This window comes from Amaranthus tricolor, chromosome 17 (genome assembly GCF_026212465.1).
Source record: "Amaranthus tricolor cultivar Red isolate AtriRed21 chromosome 17, ASM2621246v1, whole genome shotgun sequence".
NCBI classification, from domain to species: domain Eukaryota; kingdom Viridiplantae; phylum Streptophyta; class Magnoliopsida; order Caryophyllales; family Amaranthaceae; genus Amaranthus; species Amaranthus tricolor.
In genome coordinates, this window is record NC_080063.1 from 12,675,528 (window position 1) to 12,697,056 (window position 21,529).

General features: G+C 32.1%; 3 protein-coding genes across 3 annotated transcripts; 1 reads left to right on the top strand and 2 right to left on the bottom strand.

The window, feature by feature from the left end:
* The first annotated feature begins 1,284 nt into the window (after nt 1–1,284).
* Nucleotides 1,285–3,217, top strand: LOC130804112 (uncharacterized). The gene is made up of 2 exons (XM_057668443.1): nt 1,285–2,700; nt 2,974–3,217. Exons 1-2 carry the CDS (start codon nt 1,765–1,767, stop codon nt 2,977–2,979), a joined length of 942 nt encoding a protein of 313 aa, XP_057524426.1. The 5' UTR covers nt 1,285–1,764; the 3' UTR covers nt 2,980–3,217.
* A 936-nt stretch (nt 3,218–4,153) lies between these two features.
* LOC130804111 (uncharacterized) lies at nt 4,154–10,390 on the bottom strand. Its single transcript, XM_057668442.1, has 4 exons — nt 10,031–10,390; nt 9,871–9,953; nt 4,649–4,704; nt 4,154–4,558 (listed from the first exon to the last, which is right to left on the bottom strand). The coding sequence occupies exons 1-4, from the start codon at nt 10,200–10,202 to the stop codon at nt 4,480–4,482; spliced, it is 390 nt and encodes a 129-aa protein (XP_057524425.1). The 5' UTR covers nt 10,203–10,390; the 3' UTR covers nt 4,154–4,479.
* Nucleotides 10,391–12,390: 2,000 nt separating this feature from the next.
* LOC130804077 (V-type proton ATPase catalytic subunit A-like) lies at nt 12,391–19,613 on the bottom strand. Its single transcript, XM_057668401.1, has 20 exons — nt 19,342–19,613; nt 18,420–18,546; nt 18,050–18,105; nt 17,891–17,947; nt 17,652–17,763; nt 17,520–17,557; nt 17,326–17,427; nt 17,144–17,200; nt 16,911–16,982; nt 16,714–16,815; nt 16,555–16,617; nt 16,341–16,473; nt 16,044–16,150; nt 15,052–15,246; nt 14,238–14,324; nt 14,015–14,119; nt 13,706–13,803; nt 13,543–13,621; nt 13,057–13,145; nt 12,391–12,959 (listed from the first exon to the last, which is right to left on the bottom strand). Exons 1-20 carry the CDS (start codon nt 19,417–19,419, stop codon nt 12,845–12,847), a joined length of 1,872 nt encoding a protein of 623 aa, XP_057524384.1. The 5' UTR covers nt 19,420–19,613; the 3' UTR covers nt 12,391–12,844.
* Between the last annotated feature and the right edge of the window lie 1,916 nt (nt 19,614–21,529).

Consider the following 21,529-nt stretch of genomic DNA (forward strand, 5'->3'; position numbering starts at 1 on the left):
AGTCTTATCGAGTAACGAGCCTTATATATGGTATAAATAGCCCATCTCATATATATTATAAGAATATATGCTCCTTGTTTGAGGTTGTCTCACCGATAGTGACACAAAGTAGCTTAGAAGTTATTTTTTTTTACTTATGTTTTGTTTTGATGGATCTCATGGGTATATGTTTTTCCATTTAACTAAATATATTTTAGGTGTAGGCTTGGTGCAAACAAGGTATATTTGGAGATGTAAAAGAACTAACTTTAAGTCAAAGCTTATGTTAAAAATTTTTAGCTATTTCTTTTTTTATAGTTGTTATGTTGTTTTATTCTCCCTCCAATTTATAGAAAACGGGACATTTGTTTTTTCATACTATTCAATGCACTTATTCAATGCTTGATATCTTTTATTATACATAACAAAAAATTATAAAAAGTGGATATTAATAATCTTTGCATTGAGTCGAATCAAATAAGATTTCACTTGACTATATTTCAATTTATAAATTAAGAATAAAATACAAATTAAGAGTAATACGTAAATAGTGTCAAAAACTAAATCAGTTTTCTATGAATTGGAGGTAGTATATCTTTAATAATATTAGCTGTGCGCACTCATTTATTACTATAGTTGATAGATCTATCCCATGACTAAACAGTCATTGTACGCCAACTCATAATTATCAAAAATACAAATTCCTTTCTTGGTGATTGTAATGTACGTGACTCAATGGCTATGTCAATTTAACAACACCTTTGTTTCTTAATCATAATCCATGATACATTCACTAAATCAACATAGAAAGTAGAATGATATCCATCCTTCTTTTGATGGGAGCACTATCTATTCATCTCGATATTTGTTGTTAGATGTCGATCATTAAAAACTAATCAATCAGTGTCCTTTGCGAAATATTGTCCAAAACAACTAAAAAAAATTAATAATAATAATAATAATAATAATAATAATTATTATTATTATTATTATTATTATTATTATTATTATAAGTGTTATTATTTTAAAATAAAGATCTAAATTTGGTCTAACAAACATCCCTTGTCTATTATTGAACTACCATTTGAAGGCTCTTTATACAACAATAAATTATATGTCTATGCCTTTTTAAGATTGTGCATTAGGGGATAGTTTAAAAATTAAGAAAAATAGATTTATGGATATTTTATGGGAAATTGTAGGTGGGGTCATGTCTTATAGTAGAATAATAATAGATTTTAATAAATGGTAAAAGATAAATGAATTGTACTTTTTGTGATCGTATAAGTTAGGTCATGTCTAAAAACATTAGTAGGGTAAATACCGTAAGATAAGCTAAAATAATATGTAATACAATTCAGAGAGATAGAAAGAGTACAGAGACAAAAAAGAGTATTGCTTTTGAGAAATACAATATCATCACTCTCCATTCAAAGTGCTAATGATTAAACTTGTTAAGTTAAAACCAAAAAGCATCAAATAAGTTGGTTAGGGCCATGGGTAGAGTACAAGGTTTAATTTTCAAAGAGTACTTTCAAAGAGAGATCAAAAAACTTTTTTTTTTTTTGGGTATCCAAACACCAATACCATACTCTATTTGCCAAGTACCCCCTTATAACATTCCCACATCCCTAAATTTATTAACTTGGAAGCTACCAAACATTGCCTAACTTGGCAAAAACTTCAACCATAACAATTCTCCCTACATAACCCTTTATTTGTTGTTCAATCTAGAATAGTCCTTACCTTAACTTCCATTGTATAGCATGCTTCAAAACACCCTCAATGGAAGGCAAAGATGGGCATGTTTATCTAGGATTAGTCTTCTTAATCATAGGCCTTTGGCATCTCTTCAATCACATCAAAAACAACATAACCCTAAAATCCACACAATCCTTAACATGGTTTCCTACCTCATTCTCAAAATACTTAGAACATTACTTCATTCAAATTGGATGTTCTATATTCATATTTAGTGAAATGATCCCTCATTCGACATTCGATAACAATGGATCGATCCTAGCCACACGACTTCACAACCTTGAACATGTTTCCATCTCATTTTCATTCTTGTTCCATTCTCTATTTGCAATCCTTCTAGACAAATCTAGAAGTAATAAGAAAAAATCATTAGATAACATAAACATAAGCCATTTTATTGTATCCATAGCTTTTGCAAACCAACTTCTTCTATTTCACTTTCATTCAACGGATCATATAGGCTTAGAAAGTCAATACCATTTACTCCTACAACAAATAGTCATAGTATGCTTATTTACCACACTTTTAAGCATATGGGTGCCTAAGAGTTTTATGGTTTGCTACATAAGGTCACTTGGTATATTTTTTCAAGGTCTTTGGCTTATTATCATGGGATATATGTTATGGACTCCTAATTTTGCCCCTAAAGGTTGTTCAATGAAAAGGGATGATTATGGTCGTAAAGTTATTATGTGTAGTGATGATGATGGATCGTTAAATCGTGGTAAAGCTTTGGTTAATATTTTGTTTAGTTTGGTTTTGATTTGTGTTTTGGTTTTTGGTGTGGGGTTTTATTTGCTTGTGGGTAAAGTTTATGGTGTTGATGATGTTATGGATGATGATGATGATGATGATGATGGGGAGGAAATGATATGTCAAAATATGGAGGATCGTAAGAGATTTCTGTATCAAAAAAGTGCGGATTTGGAAGGGTGTTATGCTACGGCAGATGCTAATTTGGTTAGTTTGTAATTTATGTAAATACTTCCCGAGCCTTGTTTATGGAGTTTTTAGATATAATACTTATCACTACTAAAATAATACCTGACTCTCAATTATTCCTTGTATTATTACAAATGAAATTATTTTTCTGTATTTATATTCCTTTCTTAACAAATTTAACTATTGTAATTAATTTAATAAAAAAAAAATTATAAAATTTTAATATCAAGTTTTAAATTATTGAGTTATCACCTCATTTTTACCTTGTCTTCTTTGCTGAACTAAAACCAGATTTAGGTGGAGCCTTCTAAGAGAGGACCGAAGTGGATGGTACATACGGTGGGGCACTTAAAAGTTACACTCCCTCCATAATACTAATAACTTTTATTTTATCTTTCCACAAATTATGGTGAATGATATTGATTTTCATTTATTTCCTTATAATTATAATAAATTTTAATTTAATTAATGATTAAGCAAAAATTGATATTATTTTTGAAAAACATCTTCTAAGTTGGTGATCATGTTTAGTTAAAAATTGGTAATATTATAGAGACTTATTAAAAAATTTGTATTGTTCACGGTAATTTTTCTTTTACTTTTAATTATTTATTAATTATCTTAATTTTATCTAATTGAATTTAAAGGTAAATTTCATTAATATTTGAATTTTTTGTTACAATATCAAAAGTGATGAGCATTAAATTTTTTACCTAAAGTTTGTAAAGTTTGTATGAATAATTGAGTATCACAAATTCTTGTGAGAGACAAAGAGACCAATCTCTAATTAGGCATCGGTCCATAAAGAAAAATGTAGAGTAAGTTATTCGATAGGCATTAAGGGTATTGTAAGTAGGCATTTAAGATATTGTAAGTACTGCACGCTTATTTGGCAGCATCAATCAATATAAAATATACTAATGAAGAAACAACTTGAGACACGTATCACATTGTCATTAAAAATTTTTCAGCCTTTTTTCTATCATAATATAGTGAAAGTTTTGATATTGACTTGATATTTAAGGAAACAATGGACTCAATATAACATGCAATATTTGTTGATTGACTATAACTATATGTGACGATCTATTAAAGTATTATATTTCCTTATATAAACCAAAAAAGAATATGCATGAAAATCGTTATTTTAATTAATTTGGCTATTTTTTCAACTAAATCTTCCCTCCTATCTATCATAGTTAAAGACTTAAAATTTATTTGTCTTATTTATCAATAATTACTATGAGTATATATTTTAATAGTGTTGTATAATAAATTATTTATTCACTTTGATAATGATATTATCAAAACAATATTATTAATCATATCAGTAAATATTTATAGTATCCGTGTTTTAAACGAAAATCTATCTAGTTAAGGATATTATAAATAGGTATTGATATGATAAATAGGCATTAATGATTACGTAAGGGAAAAGCATGCAAAGTAGAAAGGTTGCAAGCTTCCAAAATTGGAGAATTATAAAATTTTATTCTCATATAGAACCTTCAAAACAAGCAAGCAAAGTAGACAACGGGGAATTAGTACCAAGACTAACATAAATCTATCATAGTTCTCATACCACAGTCCACAAGTGACACTAAACAAAAGTACCATTCACCGTCACAAAAAAAAAATAAAATAAAATAAAATAAAGAAAAAAAGAAAAAAAAGCACCAAAACAGAAGGTGAAATGAGAGGTTCTCCTATAAGCCGAAGTGTAAATCTTAACATCAGAAACCGTCTTACTGGCTGCTAATCTCCATAATTTCAGATACGGGTCGAAACCGAATAAATTTACAGCTTCTTGTACCTCTTTTCAACTTCCTCCAGGTTTTGAATATCCTTGTAGTATTTACACACGCGATATATGCACCTATAATACATCAAATGTTAAAAGTCAAGCCGCAGTTAAGTTATTTAGCAACAGACGGCAAAGAACTCAATTCAGTAGCTGCAAACATACCAGTACAACATACAGGCAGTAGCACAAAGAATCACATTCCTCTGAGCTTTATAGATCTGTCACAAGATTAAGATGTCACGGATTCAGTCGTATAAGAAAACAAATCTCAGCAAAAATTTCCAAACCTAATAGGCATTATAAATATATACATAGGATCAACTAAAATCATGATACATCATCGCAAAACATCATTTTCATGCTTCTACAGCTCTACTATACTGCTATGTACTTAGTACTCTATACCTTGATATCCTACTAAGGTTAACAATTTTGAAAATATAAAAAAGCATCATCAGGACTGGGACAGACTGATTACCAATAGAGGCACTTTCATTAGCTCATGACTACTTGCATTCTTATGGAGTTTGTTGCTTCAAATTATAGATGCCAGCAGTCTCCAGATATCAAACTATTAGTACATATTTAATAGAAGCTCTTGAGATCAAAGTATAATGGGAAGTAAAAACCTACACTCAAAATCTTTCCATTTCTCGGATGGATGGAAAGCTCAAAGTAAACCTACACACAAAATCTTTCCATTTCTCGGGGGCATGGTATATGTTTTTAATTCATCACTACTGGAAATATTTGGGACATACAAAAAAAGCTTGACAAATATAATGGGAGTAAAGTAGTACTGTATCTCTGGATTTGTTAGTTTTCTCATCTTTATAGTTAATATCTATACAAAGAACTAAAACTTTATAAGACGCATAATCAAAGTAGAAATGAAAGAAAATTTAAAGAAACTGAAACAAAAGAAAGGAGTGGGTCCAAAATGTATTACTACAGAGGTATGATTGAATTGGTTAACTTACATCTTTAGCAAGATATGAAGAACAAATAAGACGCCAAAAGAATAGTAGATTAGCAATATATTACCTAAATATAAAAATCAAGGAGATGGGCAAGATTCTCTACAGAAAATTAAGTTTATGAATCATACTATGAAGTTATGAGAGAAGGTGATAAAATAACAGTATGCCACGTACGTATATCAAATATCAATAGACCAAGATATGTATAAAGAAGTAAAAACCAATGTTAGAACATGCAAAGGAGCGACTAAAGATTTTCGATTAATCTATATCAAGGCTTTCCCTTTCCTTTTTGCAGCGATCTCAACAAGATCTATCCAAAGAGAAGTTTCATGGCGCACATTGTTAAGTAATGACATCATATTAATGGAGAGATGGAGGCATGGAGCTAATGGTAAGTAAAAGAAATGAAGACACGCATTCAAATAAAGGTTTAAACTAAGTTGAAGTAAGATGCAATATATGGAAATTATTTGACAAGAAGGATCATAAACGAGTGTGTTAAGTCCGATATGAAAGTTGATTCCAAGTGAGTGTTGCAGATACCTAGGCACATTTACTTAAAAAGGAAATATTAACCCAAATCTAAGGCCATAGACTTTAGTGTTGATGGGTCAAATGAAGTGTTGTGATTGAGTTGTGCCATTGAGGTTAACGGAAAACTCCTACTAAAAAGCAATTAGTGTAGGTCATAATGTTGGGCTTTTGAAGGAGATGATTATATGAAGCTTCGAATAGTTGAGATGTGTATGTTATGATGAATGAGTGGGTATAGCCTAAAGGATAAAAAACGAAAAGAAGACATTAGAAGTGGCCTTGAAATTGTATATTAGTCTAGACATGTGAAAAAAGATTAAAAAGGTGCACTATGTTCAAACTTTGAGATTCTTAGAAGAGGGAAAATACGTCGAAGATAACCTTGATAACAGGCGCGAAGAATGACAAATAGAATAGGGAATCACAAGCATATGACAACAAATAGTAAAGAATAAAGGAACATAAAATATGTAGATGATCAATTCAATTGAATTTCTTAGCGGTAAATTGGGCAAAATATAGTGAATACTTTATTTATGACAATTTCTCATGTTGATGTTCATTCGTTCTTGTTCATGTAGCCTACCCCATATCGTTAGATTAAGAACTAAACTTGGATTTTGTAGTTTGATCAAAAATGATCTATTTTTCAAGGATATTGTAACTCTAATCTCCTTCTTTAACAATTAGTTCTTTGTAATTCTTTCCCACAAAGTTTTAACGCCCCTATGTTACTTTCATTCCTCAATCTGAAAAATTATTTCACACTTAGTTTTGACACAAGCAATATTATCAATCTAAGGTCTTAGTTTTAACGCCCCTATGTTACTTTTATTCCTCAATCTATAAGATAAAGAGAAAATCAATAATACACAATCTTTAAAGAATAGTTGTTTAAAGATTAAAAAGTAGCGAAAACAATTCATCTATACTTCATGATGGAAAGCAGGGTATTTGTGACTTAATCATATCCAATTATAAGATTTACGAACTTAAATAAATATGACATAGGCCCTGTTTACTTCAAGTGATTGAAACTTGATTGAACCTGATTGTACTGACTCATACTGATTGAAAATGATTATTACTGATTGTAACTGATTTTTAGTTATAAATTATGACCAAGTTTTCATGATTAAAAGTAATTTTTACTAATTACTTTTTTTTAAGGTGAACTGGACTGGGCCTTAATCATATCCAATGACAAGATTAACGAACTTCAATAATTATCAAGTAAAGGCAAAAACCTTATAGTAAAAGTAATTAGAACCAACAAGTAATTAGTTTTGTTTGTTCTGAACTCTCAAACATTCTCAGCTCACTTTGTAATTATACTAGTTGGGGATGTCAATAGCATAATATTATCCACATTGGCAATTTGGCAAAGCATCAATAAAATAATGAAAAACAATCAAACATCAAGGTTGTAAAGGATGTTTGAAGGATTTGGAAATTAACACTTGAATTGCTAATATTTAAAAATCTGTCATTACTAGGATGGTCATGGGTACAATAACCTATTGGACTTTCTCTAAGCCCAATCCTAATACAAAGGCCCAAGTCTCATTTTTTAAGACCCAATTTGTCTAAATCGAGTAAAATTAGACTCATTTGTCTCAAAGAGCACCCATAAGCACATCACACCTGATCCATGATCAATGTCAAACCTATTTAAGATCTATGACCAAATTCAAACCTATTTCAGATTCATTTGAACTCCTTATAGACCTAAATCAGATCTACCATTGTTACACGTTACCACATCTTAAGATGAGTACCTTGGCAGATAGTACAACCTACCACCATATTGTAAAAGATTTTAAACTTATACAATCGAAATAAAACAAAAATACTTTATAAGTTGTTTCACGTTTGTTATTGCAACGTCAAAAAATATATTTTTGCAATGTAACTAGAATACAAGAAATCAAACATATAATCTTTAAAGGTGCAAGGTCATGTGGTAGCCCACGCATAAGCCACAAAGAGAAAGCATGAGCTTTTCATTGGAAGGAAACACTCATTTTCCTTTCTTTTCTCTTCCCTTTCCTTCTAAACAAACAAAATGCATTCTCCCTCCTCACCCCCTCCCTTCCTACCCTTTCCCTTCCTTCCCTTCCCTTCCCTTCCTTTCTCTTCTCTTCTAATTAGCTATCCAAACATAGTGTGATGAAAGAGAAAATTAAAAGAAGAAAAAGCAAAAGAAGCAAAAAGAAGAGAAGAAAAAAGACGAAGAATCTAAATGAAGAAAAGAAAAAGCATTGAATTATTCACAAATAAAAAGAGAAAAAAGGTACGTGGGGCGACGAGAAATTCCACCACGTTTAAATTTCACGATTCCAAGCAAATCCTTATTTTGTCGTTTTCTCTTTTTTTTCACTTCCTGAATAAGAGCAAATTTCTTTCCTTTTTTCTTATCTCCTCAAAAAAAACACAGAAGAGCGTGTGCCTTACGTGTCTCATTAAAAAACCGAGAGTCTACCTTCAAGGAAAACCCGAGACACACTTATTGATACTGAGATCAAGGATGATAGATAAAATATCCATTTATAGCCTTCACTGGTATCAAATCTGATCTTCCTAAGATAACTTTTCTTAAAGGCAAACAATTAGACCCAAATAATAGTAGTGCACTAATTTCATATTAGTGCTATAAAATCTTCATTGACCTAAAAACCTATACTTTTCAGCCACCAAACATTATCGTGTGACCCAAGGTGCTTAAAACACTCAATTATAGCTGACTACCATGTAATTTAACTACATTCTCGTTTTGTTCCTTCTAGTAGTCCAAATAGTCAATCTTACCTCAAATTCCGATCATCTTGACTATACTAGTATTAGTATAACTTGTCTCCATAAATTTTATTTTGGCAATAACCCTAGCTCTAATCTCATACATTAATAAAATATCATCACATATAAGTAGCTCATGATCAACTTATGCCACTACATTCTTGTTTCCCTCTAAATAGTCCAAGTAATCTATTTTACATGGACTTTTCCCTAAACCATTAGAATTTAAAATTTTGTCTCCATAACTTCAAATCAGCATTAACCATAGTTGTGATCTCATTGATGATAAAGCAAGAGCATGTTACTTCTTCTCTTGGTGCTGCAATGATAAAAGGACAAAAAGCAGATCCCTAATGGAGTCCAAAAAGTAAATAAATAACCTGCAAAAGGATATAGCAAGGATCTCTGTACATCTGCGCAACATAATTGTAACCCTCAAAAGGGCCATCCATATTCAACTAACTTGATGATCCGACCTTGCCTAAAGACACAAAGCCTGAAAAACTCTAAAGTGCAATTAACGAGACTTGCATGCAAAGACCATTAAAGATAAATCAAGTCCCCTAAAAAACAGGAATGAAGCAACCAATATTATGCTTGTAGATAATAATCGCATTGCACCAATATCAACAATGACAACTATACTAAAGCCTTGATCCCAAGTAAATGCAGTCGGCAACATCAACAAAGATTTCAACTCATGTGATCATTTCTCAAATTGTTGAGATTAAAGCTTATCATTATTATTGTCGTTGTTCCATTCATTTCTATCGACAGACATATGTTCTTGCAAATCCAAGTCGTTCATAACCCTTTTCACCCCCTTCATCTAAGTCATCCTTCACCTCCCTATTTTAAAATTCCTAAAGTTTCAACCTTGGACTCCCTGCGCATATAACTAATCAAATGTATAGAGCAAATGCTCTATGCACGATCAAGAAGGATTAAATAATAAGTTCCACAACATTGGACCACACCAGGAACACCATTTAGAAATCAAATTATATAATTCAAGACAAAGAAACCCTAGAAAATAACAACAAAAGAAAACCCCAAAAAAACCAAAATTACCGATTTCTCATAGCGATCCCTTTCAGAAGCAGTACAGATCTCAGAAGTACATGTCAATCGGTGCTCATTCTTCCAGTAAATATCTAAAAAATACAAACAATAAACAAATTAAAAATTCAAATCCATGAACATAAAAGAGAAATAAAAGAGAAGACGATACCTAGAAGCTGGAAAGCCGCAAAAGGAACGATGAACATTAAAGGCTGAAGGAGAAGAGAAATGAGGGAAACGAAACGAGATTTGAGAAGCCTAGGTGAAGGAAGGGATAAGAGAAGAAAAATGGCGGACTCAGCTGCTACGATGTAGGTTAGAATCACCCATTGTAAAGCCATCTCTTAGCTTTGATTTCGATTTTGATTGATTTTGATTTTGATTGTGGAGGTGATAAGAGAAACTGGGATAAATGCCGTGATTGTTAAGAATACAAGATGCCACAATGCAAAGCAATCGACCACGAGGAAATAGAATCAAGTCAAATACTTCCAGTGTTATGTAACAACTTTCTTTTGGTTAAGGATACTAAAATTTAGAAAAAAATTTAGAAAATTATATTACAAGTATTATAGTCAGTGAAGTATAATGAATAATAGATATTTTAGCGAAAATATTATTATCAATGTGATTAGTATACTTACAAAGAATCATAGTCGAGTAACTGATACACTAACAAAAAATCATAATTAGATAACTGACATTAACAAAAAGATATAGTGATTAATACACTAACGAAATAGTTATAAATACAATTTAAAGTCCAACATTTTGTTTTCAATTAAAAATATTTTATAATTTGAAGTTTGTAAAGTTGGGAGGTTATGTCAATAAGTGTTGTGTGGGTGTATGGAAGATAAAAATTTAGGTGTTAAGTTTTATTTTTACTATTTTAACTGCTGAACTTTACTTGATTTTGTGATATTTAATAAGTTTGTATACTATATATTATACATGAGCTACTCTTATGAGATTGTCTCCTGATTAGACGACCTCAAAACAAAAAGTTCATATGCTATTAATTGTATTAGTTGGACTATTCAACACATATATGAGAAACGTCTCATGGTGAGATCGTCTCATACAAGAATTTGTTATTATACATTAGTAAGGGAGGATAGGATAAAATACAATAGGTTGCGTGTTTGGATCTAGGGATTGGGCTTCTCCAACAATCCATGTAGCTTTGCCTATGATAATATGCATGTTTATTCTACTTCAATCATCTCAATTTCTTTCCAAAATTTATTCTAATGCATTATTATTTGGAGATGATTTCCATCCTAAATTTTGGAGGCTTAATATCCCTTGTTGGTATTAGGCAACTATAGACTATGTTATACTGTGAAACAAAAATCTTCATATTGAAATTTTCATCATCATAGTAATGACACGATACATTTCACAAAAATCTATATTATCAATAATTCTCATCACCACAATTTAGTACCGACAACAAAAAAAGTTGTAAATGACTAGGATCATTATCTTGAGTTCTTAATAAACCCTGATATGAATTTCCTCCAAAATAAGATACAAAACTCATAATTTTGTATTCGATTTTAAATCATATTTGACATTTGAGTCAACAGTTATTTATCTCATTTTTGTCACCATCATTATAAATGTCTAAATAACATTATGTATAAATATGTTGGTTAAAACTTATAATTTAATCATTTATATCATAACAATTTAAAAGTTTTTCTTAATTATAGAATATTGATCAAAATCTATCAAAAAAATGTTCAATGTTATTTGTTTGTCAAAAACTACCAACTAAAATATATTAGTTGATAGTTTTTGACAAACAAATTAAAATCATACAACTCATAATTTAGAGTTTTTAATATGAAAAAACACCTACGAAAATACTTTTATGTAAAAAATTACCTACTAAATTTAATTTGTTCATTAAAAACTACATGCTAAAATACATTTATTTGTCAAAATCTGTTGGCTAGTAGGTATTCATTATGTCCTTACATAGCAAAATACTAAACCGTCATGTTCCTTTTTTTTTTTTTTTTGATTATATATTAGTAGTATAAGATTAATGAGTTTCATTGGGTCATTTGTCATTGTCACTTCAAATTTGACATATAATGAGATGAACATTTCATAGCAAATTATTTAATAGGTTGGGACTTGGGAGGTTTTCTAACAAAATACTTTCATGTGTCTGCCTATCTAAGCCTAACCATGAAATATTCGAACCAAACAGCTGAAAGATTGTTGCCCTTTTGCATCATGCTTTTTGGTGATTAATGTTAGTTAAGCCAAGTGAATCATTCTCAAATAATTTCTACTCCAGAAACCCTCGAAAAAACTTGGCCAGATGGCAGACTCAGGAAAAAAGTGGATGAAAGCACAAATTACTATTAGTACACAAAATCCAACAAAATTATCATAAATATAGATAAAAAATGATAACTTTTTTTAACCTAGTCTTCACGGGTGTACGCCAAAGGGCACTTGAGTCTGCCCTTGCTCGCCTGCTCGATCATACATCATCTAAATACAGTAGACTCAAGAAAAAACAATTCATTCGACTTGCGCTCAAAGACGCAAAGATACTGTTTCATGGTAAAAACCATTGATGAGTTGCAGAAAAACAATAGTACAACCAATAATACAAAGGTAAATCCAGTCCAGCTTCATCAGTATGAAGGAAATAAATTAAGAATACAAATGGAATCCCTACGCCTAAATCCCCGGGGTACTCGCATAACTGCAAAACGAATTCTCAGCCTCATAATTCACATAAACTCGAACAAGAGTTTATTTCGCCCTAAAATGTAAAAGGGACCTTATTCTATACCAGAAATAATAAATAGAGCCATAAACATTGCAAGACTACATCCATACAAGGACGGGAAGGGAAAAAATATCGAGCTTTTCTTGTACAAGGGGGAAAAGCAACTCAAACCTATTGGAAGAACTTTGTTGCTTATATGAAACTTGAACATCAGCTTCAAGCTTCTTATCGAGTTTCATCCTCGAGATTGCGGAAAGCAGCAGTCAAATCCTCGTTTAGCTTCTTGAATTTGGCTATTAGAGCATCTTCTCCTTCAGCAGGATCCTCGAATTTCTGTGACCTGTATTTCAAATAGAATTAACACCTCGGAATTAATGCATCCAAAAGAGTTTTTTGTTAGTTGTTACACAAAAATGATGACCAATGTTTACACTCACACTAAGCGGTAAAATAGATCTCCTAGACGAAGCTTGATCAAGCTGTAGGTAATCTTTTGACCATCTGATCCAGCAGCACGCTCCACAGCCTGAAATCAGACACACAGACCACAACACCATGAGCAAAATTAAAAAAAAAAATAGAATAGAGTAAGATATTCTGTAACAATGTCAATTAAGTCGTGGCCTGGCGATGAAAAATAGCGCAATTCCAGAATATTTATAAACGTTATTGTATACTACTCCTATGAAATGAACTGATTCAAATAGTATTGTATAGAAAGAAACAAGCTTTTAATTCTCACTTTTTATACGAGGTAAACAATGCATTTTTAAAAAGTTTAATCTTTTCATGCTCACCTCCACTCTTTTTATCTTACGGCCAGAATCTTATAACTGAGTTCCATATGCAAATACTTATTACGCAACCTTCAGTTCACTAAGTATATGAACAACCAGAAAGGAATGCAACAGAGTTAAGAATACCTGATTGGCCAAGTCGTAGAAATGGATAATATTGCGCATCATCCAGACTGACTTGTAAAATGGGCAAAATTTGTCATATCTATCATCACGACGAAAAAATATTACATAATGATTACTTCAGTTCAAATGAAATAGGATCTCACACAAATCAGAAGAAGCTTACGGTGTAAAAGCATTTTGTGCTAGGTAGTCTTCCCTCAATAGCTTTGCAGTATCCAAAGTGATTTTATCCGTTTCAGCCAAAGCATCTTTTCCGACAAGCTACAATCATTGAAAAATTAATCGTTGATTTGAATTATTGTGAGATAATCCAATATTCAAACATGAGACCACTACCACAGCTAAAAGCGTAAACATGCTATTTTCCTAGAGTACTACCTTGTACCAAATTCAACAATCTCGAGTCAGAAAAACTTAAGACTCCAAATATTGTTAAAGGAAGTAATAAGTGAGCATAAATGACACTGGATACCTGGACAATTTCATTGAGATCATCTTCTCTCTGCAGCACCTCACGGGCTTTGGTCCTAATATCAATGAACTCAGAGTCGAACTTCTCATAAAATGATTCCAAAGCCTGCAAAAATATACAACTACTGGTAAGAACTAAGAAGTTAAGGGACAATAATCCACCTGAACTCTAAGGTGAATATATCAAGAGTGTTATGACACATATGCCTGGTTTAATTACACACCGTTGAATACTTTGAGTAAGAAATAAGCCAGTTGACAGAAGGGAAATGTTTCCTCTGAGCCAGTTTCTTATCCAACCCCCAAAAAACCTGAAAAGCAGGAAAAACACCTTCAATATTGTTACCAAAAAAAATATCTGATTAATCTGCGTTACTTAGACTCCTTAACTCATTTAAGACACATGTGTCGGATATTCTGCACTCCTAACAAGAGTAAAAGATCCTAACCTAGCACTTCATGCCACCAACATGAACAGACTTCGTAAAACAAGAAGCATGTCTTAGGAACTAGATTTGTTTGATGGAAGGAACAAAGTGTGAAGGAATGGGTACAATTTACCAAGAAGCTCAATCGGATACAATTCAACCAGAATCCCAAATGGGCTCTTGTGAGCTAATTAAGCACCAATAAACCTATGAAATACCCAGCCTTCATTTTTCATCCTCTTGTATACAACACAGTTGTAATGTAGAAAGAATAGTATTGCAACAAGAGACTTTTTTCAAAAAAAACCTTAAACTCGCACCCTTCATTTCTGTTATTGTAGTAATATAATACATCAATCAAGTAAATGATTTCACTGATTCCCTTTCTCCCCGTGCTTTTTCTTTGAAATGAACGAGTTTATCAATTAAAACTAACTTTATTATATACAACTGGTTTATTACTGAATTTCGTTAATTGTAGCTGAGAAGAACATGGCCTAAGGTTTTTCTTCACAAGAAGAAAACGAGAACCTGTTTCTCAGGTCACTCCCCAGCAATAACATAAAAATGAAGTTCGATGGCAGGGCGAGAATGTAAAGACATATCCTACCTGGACAATACTCAGAGTAGCAGATGTGACAGGATCAGAGAAATCTCCTCCAGGAGGAGAAACTGCACCAACAATTGTTACACTACCAGTACGCTCAGGACCACCAAGACATTTAACTTTACCAGCACGTTCATAAAATGAAGCTAAACGGGCAGCCAAATAAGCAGGATATCCACTATCAGCAGGCATTTCTGCCTGTACAGAATAATAAAGAAAACAAACATGACAATCTAACAGAGAATATTAACAGACATATAATATAAGACAGGGCAAAGAAGTTCAGAAATACAGTGAAGTAAGGTACATGACATAAAAAGGTAATACATCCATTTTTTTTCTTGCCAATTTTTCCCAAATGAGTCTTAACAAGCTTTTGGGAGATATTTCATACGTTGTATTATGTAACATGTTAAGACAACTCATCAGTAACTTGAACAATTACACGAGTAGCTTTAGAATATGTGCATTACAAATAGACTCCCAGAATGAAGATCCAAAAGTCCATTATATATTGAAAATCAGCATTACATACACAAAGCATTGCTCAGGTAACCCATTAATAAATGGTCAATCCATTAAAAAATATCATCAACTATCTGAGAAAAGTGTTTCCACTTTACATTATATAGCATGCAATCATCCAGCTACAATATTTATTTTGAATTAAAATAATGCACAAGTCTTGACGAGATTTGTTGATACTTTACACATCAGTTTAATTATTGCTTAAGTTTAATTAACACTAAAATTCCAGAATGTGGGTTATGTTTGTAAAACGCTAGACAGCACAAGTAACACAAGCGAAGAGATCTACAATACAACGTCGGAGCCTTAATCTCAAAAGATTAAAACACAACAATAATGCCAAAGCTTTAATGCGAAGAGATCTAAATTTTTCATAAATAAATCACATATTGTACACCAATTGACAACCATCACAGGATAAAAACCAAGTATAATACGCATATGTAAAAGTTAAGCAGGGTGATCACCAATCGTCCTGAAATTTCACGAAGAGCTTCGGCCCATCGAGACGTTGAGTCCGCCATCATACTAACATTGTACCCCATATCTCTAAAATATTCGGCTATAGTAATACCTGAACATCAAAAATGATAAAAATCAGTTGCTGTGACAGCAATCCAGTTACTAATACAATATCCCAACATACTCAGGCAATAATAATCATCAAAGACACCCAAATAACAGAAACAGAACACAAAACTTTTGAGACAGTGGTATCAAAGGACACGACTTACAGAAGCCACAGAAAACATTTGAGACTGTACCTGTGTAAATGGATGCCTCACGTGCAGCCACAGGCATGTTAGATGTATTCGCTACAAGTGTTGTTCTTTTCATTACGGATTCCTCACGTCCATCAGGCAATGTCATCGTAAGTTGAGGGAAATCCATGAGAACCTGAAATGATGAATTTGAATACACATCTGCAGCAAAAATAAAGCAACACTTTTTGCAAATACTACCAACTTAAAGACATACCTCAGCCATCTCATTTCCTCTCTCTCCACATCCAACATAAACCACAGCATCAGAGTTAGAGTACTGCAAGCAACATTAGGTATTTTGATGAATCTCAAGCTTACATGGTGACAGGTAAGTATGTATTTACTTAATAATACCAGAAGTGGAAAAGCATACCTTTGAAAGTGCTTGACTAATGACAGTTTTTCCACAGCCAAAAGCCCCAGGAATGGCACAAGTTCCGCCAAGAACAGAGGGGAAAAGAGCATCAAGAACACGCTGTAAAAGAATTTTAATCAGCAACCAAAGAAGGAGACAAATAATCTAAAACAGGATACAAAAATGATCTTATTATGCAATTCCACAATATGAACCTGTCCGGTTAGTAGAGGGGTGTCAGCAGCAAGTTTTGATGAAACAGGTCTTGGTGTACGGACAGGCCAAGTCTGCAATAGAAATTTAGATATTCAAAATTTCGATGGTAACAAGGAATCAACATTTCCATACAGCATTTTATAAAAAATGAATTTGAAGTAATATACAATGGACTGATTAGAGGCACCAGAACTATTAAATCCTAAACAGAATCAGAATTTCCCATACACACCTGAAGCATGCTAAACTTCTTCACCACACCTTGAAACTCAAGTTCCAGGACAGTATCCTGCATACATAAGAAAAGAACATAGTACGTTAAAAAGAAGTATAAAAACATGACTAGATATGCAAGCCTCAGAGAAAGCTTGAATTAAGAAAAATGAGAAAGGTGATGAAGGCATATCAACTAACCTGCAGAGAGTACTGCCCTGGAGGAGCAATATAAGTAATTTTCCCCATTGCATCAGGTGGGAGAGCTACGTGATGCTTCATCAAACTGTTCTCATCCACAATCTGCAACCCAACAACAATTCAAGATATAGAATCAGGTAAACTCGAACCTTGAATTATCAAATGGGAGCTGGTCAAAGTAGCATAAAACTTACAGCATATAAGTCTCCACCAGTCAAAAGATCCCCTTCACCTGCAACACAAAAAAATTATCTCATAAGGACATATTATGAAACCAAGGCAGATGGATATGACAGTCAAGCAAGTTTACATCAAAATATTATTACCTAATTTCTTAGGTTGGAAGTCCCACAGAATGTCTTTATCGAGAGGTGGCACAGCTACACCACGAGGTATGTAGACATCACCAGACTTTATGGCAATAGTTTTCAGCGGTCTCTGTATACAAATTAGACATATTTCATACAACGGCCCTCAGGCAAAACAGCAACACACTAAAGTGTAAAGCAGTATGATTTCACAATAACTAATTGTTAGCTAACAACAGTAGCACATGACTTCATACCTGAATACCATCAAATATGTTCCCCAAAATTCCAGGTCCAAGTTCAACTGATAATGGCTGAAATGAAAGAATGCAATAAGTCAGAATCTCAGATGCCAGTCATAACATAAAATTATGGAAGGCATAACAAAGCTTCAAAACACCAATTCAAACAATTACCTTGTGAGTTCGAAGAACAGGATCATTGACCATCAAACCACCAGTTTCTTCGTAAACTGAAATGCAACCAACCAAATATAAAATCTAAAGTAACCTTTATACATTTTGAAGTGTGGCACAAAAAGAATCATACGGCCACATTATTTTCAATAGATTTACTTAAACTAGACTTATTTTTGCTAAACTAAACTCATTATGACAAAATGAACTTGTTAAACTCAGCCTTCTCAATCACAACAAACTTTGCTTGAAAATAATTATTTTTCTATTTGAAAATAACTTGAATACAGTACTTGGAGTGGCAAAAAAGAATGCTCAAACCAAGAAAATAGTATCAAGTATAAAAGGTTTTAAAAATATATAGATATACCTTGGATGGTGGCAGAATCTCCTTCTAATCGGATAATTTCTCCAATAAGATTGTCATGCCCAACACGAACCAATTCATACATAGCAGCACCGGCCATTCCATCAGCAACGACAACAGGTCCTGATACCTGGAAATTGGAATGATTGAAATAAGGTGTACGAAAACAAGGCAGGTCAAAACTAATAAACAAAAAAATTACAACTCCTGGAGCTCATCCTTTCAGAACCAAAAACATGACTTCCCGATTATGGGAAACCGCCATCCGACATCCGGGTCATAGATTAACATATCAATACCATTCCCTATGTTGATACAGAAGAATTCAAGATTGCAAGATGATAAAAAAGGGCAAACAGTTACACCATGCTCAATTGATCATCATACTGATACCCAATGTATAGAAGAAAAACGGTGTCTAGTTAACAAAGATTACTTACTGTCTGGTTTTGTAAGATAAATAGTTTTCTTCACAGAACTCACATTCTAAAACCTATCCCTAAAAAACTACATATTTTTCTTTCATAAGTTTGATTTCCTAAAAAGAGGAATGAGAATCTGCATATTCTGTAACAATGTGCAATAGATTCGAGAATCATACAGATGAAGTCAAATATAAGATGAGTAATGTACGGTCGAAATATTCCGAAAAAAATGAGTATCTCATCAATTTGTGAACGTTTCAACAAAATCATGAACTCGTAAACAATCGGAACATCATCGATCGAAAAATTGCGAACTAAGATTGAAACCCAAAAGCAAAATTTGATTAACAATCCAATAAAATGATTACAACAAATCCAATGAGAAGCAATGATTGACAGGTGATCTAAAACAGCAAGAATTGAGCTAAAAGAGTATGATGAAAGCAGATCAATTTTAAAAGAAAGCAAAATCAAAATAGGAAAAGCAAATCAAAGAATACCTTACGAACGTAGCCATACTCGCTCTCCTTCTCAGAATCCTCGAAGGTGGTCATACGAGTTCCATACGTGGACGACATCTTACAAATAAAGGGGATTGAAACTGAGAGATCTGATTGATTAGGGTTCTTCAATTGAGATCGAAGGACAGACAAAAATTGGGAAGGTGTTTGTCTGTCTGTTATTGTATTTTGAGATTTGAGAGTGATGAATGATGATGTTATGAAAGACGAAGAAGGAAAGAGAGGGTCTACACGAGAGAGAAGACAAAAAGATGTGGAGCAAGATCACATTTATCAAATTAAATTTAATAAATTTCATGTTTAAAAATTTTTTAATTAATTGAAACGTATTGAGAATTGAAAAATTGATAATTCACTCTTTTATATATATATATATATATATATATATATATATATATATATATATATATATATATGTGTGTGTTAGTGAAGAATTTTATTTTTGAATTTTTTTAAATAATTCAACCATTTGTCTTTAATTTGCTATCAAAAAATTTTTTATTTTATAATAATTCAACCTTTCTCTTAGTTTACTGTTAACATACTATTAAAAAAATAATTTATAGTTGAGATTATTCACAACGGATGGATAAAATGTTGAATTATTAATATTAATTTTTCCATTAAAAATAGAGGTGTGCATTTAGATTATTGGTCGGATTGTGGGTAGATTTCTACACTTAGATGTTTTGGCGGGTTTTAATTGTGATATCGGAATGAATTAATTTCAATTTGTGTATGTCGATTACATAGGATCGAGTTGGATTATACTCAATTTCGAATAATCAAATTAAATTCAGATAACTATAGTGTGGCTTAAATATTTTGAGTCATTTTCAATTATAATGTGTATGAATTGGTATGTTAATATAGTTTTCATTTTTATTTGCTTGGGTTGGTTGGGAGTTAGTTAGAATTGTTTTTGGATGAGTTTAATTTTGGCCAAGGTGTACACCTCTAATTCGTTTGATTGTTGCGTAACGATTTTATTGTTGTGTTCATTAATGAATGATGCCAAAACTAACTCAAGGAACCTAATTGTGAGATTTTTTACTATCCTATTTAGTCTTTACGTTTGTGTTAAATTTTTATTAGACTTTCAATTTACATGTTTTCTTCCCTCCCCCATTCTTCAATGTTTTTACGTTTTCTATATTTCTTCTCTGTTTTTTCACGAATTTTACGCTCTTTAGAGTGATATAGCTTATTATTGTAGGTTTGAGCATATTTTCAGAGCTTTGACATGCATTAGAGCGATGCTCCCTAAAGTCCAGGAATGCTTGAGAGTTGAGACCAGTTCAGAATAATGAGCATAGTATTTGCTTAAGGATTTTAGTGTAACAAAACTAAAACGAAATGCAGACCCTCTGTATAGCGCTAATATATTCTTGTATGATTGAGGGTGTAATATTCGTATGCTAGTAATGTGTGTTTGAAGCCTTTAGATGACTTCTTAGTCCGCAGTTATGAGCTTAAATTCATTAGATGTGTAAGGTTACAAAAAGTAAATTCAGGTAGGGAAGGATGAAGAAGTCCTCTGATGCTTAAGTCAATTGCTACTACAAAAAAAGTTAATTTTTCATCTAAATTCAGTGAATCTTTTGTGGGTAATGCATTAATTCTACTTTAACGACTCTATAAAGACCAATCTCCCAAATAGTATACTAAAAAAATACTTTGAATATTTAACATACAACTAGTTTCTTGAGAGTCCGTCTCTTTGAGAGAAGTATCTCAAGCCCAACCCATTAAAAATTAATATATACTTACCGTATTCTTAATGCCTACTTATATTATCCATAATGCTTACTTACCGTATTCTTAATGCCTACTTTCAACATCCTAAATATCTACTTACATTATTTTTAATGTCTACTTACAATATTTAAAAAAAATATATAATAGGCCGATTCAATTAAAAACAATCTCTCAAATAGACCATCTGTCAAAAGCATTTGTGTTTAACATAACTTTGTTGCTCTCAGTGTTGTAGCAATAAGGCAAGAGTATAAAGTACATTCCTTGATGGAGATATAGTGTGATTATAGTGGCATCCTGAGAGGGAGTTCATTATAAACTATTCTTCAAGATGTTGTTTAGATGACTAGTTGACTGTTAAAGCCTTAATGGTGTCTATTAAGGTGAGGAATTGATTGTTTAAAGTTCA